This window comes from Alligator sinensis, unplaced genomic scaffold (assembly GCF_000455745.1).
Source record: "Alligator sinensis unplaced genomic scaffold, ASM45574v1 scaffold234_1, whole genome shotgun sequence".
NCBI lineage: Eukaryota > Metazoa > Chordata > Crocodylia > Alligatoridae > Alligator > Alligator sinensis.
The window spans coordinates 1,434,187-1,441,438 of NW_005842334.1; the positions used below are offsets into that span (position 1 = coordinate 1,434,187).

General features: G+C 41.0%; 1 protein-coding gene across 5 annotated transcripts in view; it reads right to left on the reverse strand.

Moving 5' to 3' along the window:
* Window positions 1–7,252, reverse strand: part of LOC102376713 (macrophage mannose receptor 1-like) — a 90,363-nt gene that overhangs the window by 75,292 nt on the left and 7,819 nt on the right. For all 5 annotated transcript variants that reach the window (XR_001358440.2, XR_003095254.1, XM_014522276.2 and 2 more), the window contains exons 3-6: window positions 5,303–5,476; window positions 4,110–4,274; window positions 3,216–3,329; window positions 1,910–2,056 (exon numbers count right to left, since the gene is read on the reverse strand). Coding sequence is in view for 3 of the 5 variants with exons in the window: in XM_014522276.2 (XP_014377762.1) it covers window positions 1,910–2,056; window positions 3,216–3,329; window positions 4,110–4,274; window positions 5,303–5,476 (600 nt within the window). In the remaining 2 variants the exon portion in view is untranslated. The remainder of the gene's footprint in view (window positions 1–1,909; window positions 2,057–3,215; window positions 3,330–4,109; window positions 4,275–5,302; window positions 5,477–7,252) is intronic.

Here is a 7,252-nt window from a genome sequence, read left to right on the forward strand (position 1 = left end):
TTCCTGGTTTTTTTCTGAGGCTACTGTGCAAAAGCAAGGAGCTACTGTGCAGTAGCTCATTGCTACTGCATAGTAGAGTCTCATGTAGATGTGTCCAGGATAGCATTTTTATTTCCAGTATATCTCAGTGTCGCAGAGCACCAAGGTGCTCTGCTCCTAGAGAGGAGAAACTGCTAGGGAGAGAGGCAGAGCCCTGGCATGGCATAATGAGCCCAGCTGAGGGCTGCCGAGGTAACAAGTGCAGCTGCGGGTTGCCGGAGCAACTAAGGGGAGTCAGCTGCCTGTAGGGGGCAGGGCCTGGCCCTTATAAAGTCCAGGGCTGAGGCCAGGCTGGGGAGCTAAGATGCGAGAACCTCAGGTACTACTCAAGCCGAGTAAAGGATGGCGGCTCTGGGACATTGGAGCAATGTTGTTATAGCCAGGCAGCTTATGGTTAAGTTGTATTCAAGAGGCTTGTGTTTTGCTTTGTTGTTATTTGTTACACCGGTGGTTTGGGTGAGGCTATAAGGGGTTGGAGGAGGCCTCATAGGGGACCCACAGTAGCGTGGGGACCCCAGCGCCAGTAAGGGCATGGTGTACGGGGTTCATAGACCCCAGCCCCAGAGAGGGGGCACTATTGAGAAGCCCTAGTGTGGGCTTGGCGAGCCCCAGAGAAGGGCGCAGCAGTGCTGAGAAGGCCCTAGAGAAGGGGGAAGCACTTGAGAAGGCCCAAGGAGAGGGCAGCAGTGCAGAGAAGGCCCCAGAGAGAGGCCAACAATGCAGAGGATCCCTGAGAGAGGGCAGCACTACGAAGAGGACCCCAGAGAGGATGAGTGTATATGTGACAGACCAACGTCTATTCCAACTGCAAGGCTTGGGGTGTGGTATAAGGGGTGGTTGGAGCCACGCATAGCCCATAAAGCTAGGGTACCCGGGAAGCACCCATCATACAGTGAGACCCATGGAGAGTCCGGGAAACCACGGGGACGGAGGTCCCAACGAACCGTGTCCAAGAGGGCATAAGGTAGCCTCCCAAACTTATATAAACATCAAAGACGTGGCGGACGAGAATCGGAGGGTGCCCTTGGACCGGCTTGGCACGGGGGAAGGGGCCTTAAGGAGATCACGGCCCTCCTGGAGGACCCCCGCCCATGACACTCAGCCTTTGCCAGGCACAGACTCTACTACCAAGGGACCAGTACCACTTGGCTTCCATTGGGAGGTTAGTTTGAGCCCATAGTTCAAGTCTTAAGAACACTTCCAACTAATAACTTTCCTATTAAAGCCCAGATCCAGTACCTACCAATAACAAGGGGATTCATTCTTTCAAGTAGGAGGCACTAAATGCATTTAAATTCTAATTTGGTTTAAGCTGGTAAGAAAATGAACAGACTGTTACAATACCCATGGCTTGGAGGGTCATCTTTGTTTTTATAAATGAAAAATTAAATGCAAAATCATTTACATTTATATGTGGACTCAATACCATAGCAACCAACTTTGGTGACCAGGGCAAAGTCCGCAGCAGCAGGCCATCCTCACCCCACGCACGGATCCGGGGAGCACATGCCCCCCTCCATGCTTGCTCAGAAGTGCACTCAGTGGCTGGAGCCATCCTTTTCCCATCCCCATGCACCCCCAAACAAGCTGTTTATGGTCCCAAAATGTAGACTTTCTGTACAAGATTAATGAAAGAATACATTCTTCTGAGAGTGTCCACAATGGGAAATGAAACAATAAATTGTTTTCCTATTTAATCAGTGAAATAGAACAGAAAGTGTTTGAATGTTTTGAAAATAAATGTTTTTGACTGAAAAAGCTTATAATTTCCTACAGTTAAAATATATATTTTCCTTTGTTCATCTTTGCAGACTCAAATCTATATAATTTAAAGAAAAAGTCTTTTCCATAAGTTTTATTTCTGACCTACCAGATGGAAGAAAGGAGGACTCAAAAGTGGAATTTCCCCTTTTACAGATATAACCAAATTTTTTATTACATTCCTTATTTTCCCACTTAACATCTCTTCTGGGATTTAACACAGCACAGTTTTTCCCAGGATCAGGAGAAGGGCTTCCTTCGAGAAATAAAATCAAAATTAGATCATTTCTTTATAAGCAGTGCAAATCCTTATAGCATCATCATTAAAGGGACAATTTGTTTTGTACCTTTTCACATAGTAATTATATAGTACCCACTGTTAGAAATAACATCTACTAATAATTAAGTGACATTTTCTACATTTAGGAAACATCTTTATGAATACCATTTTTTTCTTTTAAAAGATAAACACATTTCAGTGAAAAATTACTTTTGCTAAAGTTACTGGATGAAAGAGAATTTTATTACTGAATTTTGAGACCAGTTGTTTAACAGATGAGTGTGGGACTGCAGAAGCACCCTGGGTGAAGGGATATATTAAACCTTATCTCATCCAGGGTGATATGTTTGATCAGCTCATAGGGAATCTGGGAAAGACAGAAAAAGTTTTTGCTACTCCACCAGCCAACTATGAGAAAGGCAAATGACTTTAAGTTTGGATGAGGACTGATAAAGGGAAACCAAATATATTTGCTCAGGAAACAAACATAATGTTGACTAAAAGTGGGCTTTGAGAGACTGCTGAGATTGTGGTATGAGTTCAAAATGAAACACCTCATTTTTACTGTGACCAAAGTGAACCAGATTTCAGGGCTGAAATGTCAGAAACAGGAGGACGCATACATTCAAACACCCTGTGGGAAACAAGAGAAAATGGTCTAGAAAGGGGAGGACTCCAAAATACTGAATCTCACTGACACTGAAGTTTGGAAGTTTGAAATGTTAATAATCACAAAAGGTTGGACAAATTTAAGAGACACACAAATAATGTATTTGTTACCTCTGTTGCACCTCTCTCTACGTGCCAGGTGCAAGCAAGCTGTTACCCAGACTGAAGCTAAGTAGGATTTTAGAATGTTAAATTTTGATGTATTTTTTCTGACTTCTGTAATGAAGTCACTCTCCTTAACTGGAGAGTCCTATTACGTATTTTTAAATGTAATAACCTATTAAAAGCGAATTTCTAATCACAGATCTGTAAAGTGAATCCCAGTTCAATGAACTACAGCAACTTTTGTGATATAAATCCTGTATCTGAAGGCTGAGAGACGGTTTCTGAGGTATTGTAACTGATATCCACTTACAATATATTAGCAGATTGTTTCCCCTTTCATCTATTTGAAATTTATTCCTACCTGAAGCCCAGTTTAGGTATCTGAAAGGACTGCCACCAACCCACTGCCATCCATTGCTGGAATTCAGACTATTAAGTCCAATCCAAAGAGAAGATCTCCTATTGTCAATCAAATCTATAAAACCAATATAAGATAAATAATATTACTTCATGTTGGTTGAAAACACTTTACAGCTTAAGTTCTGAAGAGGCTAATAGAGGCTACTGAGTAGTTTCCAAAATCCAGTGTAGTTTATCTATTTACTTATAAGTTAATATTGGTCATTTATGATTGCAGAATGGCAAATCAACAGTATATTTTTATATTCCATTTTGATGCCATTAACTGTAAGATGTAGTGTTGACATTATGCTTTGAAAGCAAAAGGTCTTATGTTCTATAATTAATACTTTTGTTACAAAATTAGCTCGGAGTTTTGATGCAAAATCATTCAGAAGCTTCATTCTATGAAATGTTTGTGTATGTGCACATTTATGTCTAGTGGTCCATACAGTGTTTTTTAAGACCAAAAAAGCCCCCTAGTGTCAGGATTTTTACATGAAAAAGAGCTGATTTTTTAATACGATAAGCATATAAATAGCAGCATGCATTATACTATGGAACAAAAACTACTCTTCCTTCTCTCATCTTAAACTACACTGATATTCCTTCTTTGATCCTGATACAAATCATACTTAAATCAATGAGAATTCTTCAGTTTACTGTCAACACCTCCAAAAATGCAACACCTTCTAAGAATGTGTGTGAACTAAGATCATTTTAAAAACATAATTTTTAATATTTAGGATATTTTCTTCAATGTTAGCATAATGTAACTGTCAAATACCACTGATAAGTTTGTAATCAGACAGAAAAGAAAATCTGAGTTTTTATTCAGAATTCCTTGTTAATTCACCTGTAAGATACTTTTCCTCATACATCTCTGTGATACTTAACAACTCTGCATTCTGTTGCTGACAACTTGTCCTTGCTTGGTGCCAAGTTAGGGCAGACTGGAAGTTTATCTGGTAGTGAACTCCTGTCAAAGCATCTGTTGTCCAAAGTCTGTCTGTACTGTTATCTGTATGAGAGAAATTAGATACAATCCTGATGACTGATTGGAGTTATAGTGACTGATTAGAGTTAAATAGAGTTTAACTACATATTTTTTGTAAAATCACATTCTTTCAGTGCAAAAGGCAAAAACAGAATTGTTTCTTTAGGAAATGGAGTCCATTAGTGTATTCTAGAGATGAAATCTGGACTGCATTGAAATCATTAAGGCCAGGACTTTATCTATGTTTTCAAGTTTGTACCTCAAACCTTATGGCCTTAAAGAAAAAAAATATAATGGGGCAAAAAGACCAGAAGGATCCTTTGTGATCATATAGGTTGCTGAAACCCATTGAACTTACCTAAAGTAGAAATGAAGAGATAGAAGGAGTTTCCTAGATCATGAAAGTCTAATTCACTGTGTTCATGGGCAACCATTTACCCAAAGATTCCTAAAAACCATCTGCTTTAAAGCATAACATGCCATTCTCAATGGAATTGTAAGACAGAAGCAAGAAACATCGAGAACACTCTACAACTTACCACAGATGTAAAGCTAGGGAGACAAGGGCAGTAGCAACGCCCTGTCATTACAAAGCAGAAAAGCAATTGGCTAATAAATCCTCAGAGGATCCTAAGGACCATGTTCCACATTGTAAAGGAAGGCAAAAATCCCACAGTCCTTGCCAGTCTGACTAGATGGGTGAGGTGTATGGGAATTCTTTTCTGACCCAAATTTTGGTGTTTGGTTGAACTCTAAGCAAAAAAAGCAACAGCTTCTTACTGAGAATTTGTATGAACTAGAACCAATTATTTATAGAAACACTTAATTTTTATTTTAAAATGTCCAGTCATGGAAACATCCACTACTACCTTTGGTAAGTTGTTTAAATTGTTAATTAACAGCATTGTTAACAACATGGGATTTATTTCTAGTCTGCATTTGTCTAGCTTCAGCTCCTGGGCATTAAATCTTAATGCTAGATTCTGCTGTCAAAATTCTGCTCCTCTACTACAATCTGTTTTCTAGATTATATATCAATAAACAGAACTTACTATTTAATGGACAAAATCCATACAATTGGTCTGTGTCGAAGTCAGGAGTTGTTGCACACCAGAGTAAGCTATCTGACCGTCCAGCATCTGTACACTCAGAGTACCATTTGCCATTCATCTGGAAAGGGAATATGCAAGGTGCCCCATTGGCATTGCCTAGTAATGTATACAAGTCTGAGGAGACAAAATCATAATGCCAGCACATAAATAGTAGTAAAATATGGAAGCTGAGGTATTCAACTTTCTAAGCATCTATTCCACATCATCAGATGTGTGGGAGAATATTACATTCATTGACACCTGAATAACATAAAACAGCAAGGAAATACAAGAACACTCGTCTGATTTACACACCTACTCAGTGTTATCACCAGCTCATGGGAATTTTACATGCACAATTTACACTCATTGGCTGAAGGGAACTTAGTTATTTCATTCTAAAATAACATTCTTTGAATGGTATAATTATATTCTACCCTTAGTTATATTTTCAGTCACTGAATCATATAATACTAGAGTTGGAAGGGATCTCAAGAGTAGGGGTGTGCGAAGTGGGCAGTCTTTGAGTCGGATTCAGATTCGGCCCGATTTGGGGGACAGTGATTTGATTCGCTGATTCAGATCACTGTCCTGATTCAATTCAGCCGAATCTGAAGATTCGATTCTGATTCGGAGAATCAGCGATTCAGCCATAGACAAAGCTTTATATGTTCTTTCTACGTACCTTGAGGTACCCAGCACGGCTCGTGAATGCTGAGATGGTGGGGTGGATGGAGCATCCCACAGGAGTGCAGGGGCAGATCCCCTACACACTTGACGGCAGACCCAGAAGTGGACCAGAAGTATTTCCAGTCCACTTCTGGGTCCACCATGAAGTGCGCAGGCCCCTCCCCCCTGTGCTCCCATGGGACACTTCATCTGCCCCATCATTTCAGTATTCAGGAGCTGTGCCAGGTACCTCAAGGTATGTAGAAAAAATATATAAAGCTGTGTCTCTGGCTGAATCATTGAATCTCTCCAAATTGAATTGGAGGCTTCTGATTCAATTAGGAAAGATTAATGGGTCTCCTGATTCGATTTGGATTCAGAGATTTGACCGCCGAATCAGGACGGATCTCCTCCGAATCGAATCAGTGACCAAAGCTTCGCACAGTCCTACTCAAGAGGTTATCTAGTCCAGTCTCCTGCTCAAAGCAGGTTCATCCCTGAATAAACCATTTCAGTCAAAGTGTCTGTTTAACCTCTTAAAATGTCTAAGGATTCTACAACTTCTCTGGGTTGCCTGTTCCAGTGCTTAACCACCCTCAGTGTGAGAGAGTACTTTCTGATATTCAAACTAAATTTACGTTGCTTCAATTTAAAACCAATTACTTCTTGTCCTGTTGTCTGCAGGCATAGAAAATAGTTTATCTCCAGCCTCCATATAACCATCCTTCACATACTTGAAGACTGTTATCAAATCCCACCTCCAGTCTTTTCTTCCATACTGAAACATCCTAGTTCCTTTAGCCTTTCCATATGAGTCATGATCCTTAGGCCTCTAGTAATGTTTTTTGTTACTCCCTGCCAGACTCCTTCTAATTATTCCATATCTTTCTTGAAGTAAGTGATGCAAAACTGTGACTTTACGTGTGAGGCCTCATCAGTGTCAAATGGAGTAGGACAGAGGTGAGCAATTATTTGGGTCCAAGGGCCACATGCGGTGTTTTGATGAGCTATCATGGACTGGATCAGCACCCCTGGCCCTGGCACTGACCCACCTCGCCCTTCACCAAAACTTCATATGGGGCTGAGGGAGGATGGGCAAGAAGCAGTGTTGAGGAGTGGGAAGGGCGAGCAAAGTTGGGATCTTGGGCAGGGCAGTGATAGTTCTGGGCTAGGGCCCAGGGCCTGGGCCTACTCCCTACATGGCCCTGCCCTCTGGGAGGGTGTGTGGGTTATGTGTAGGGA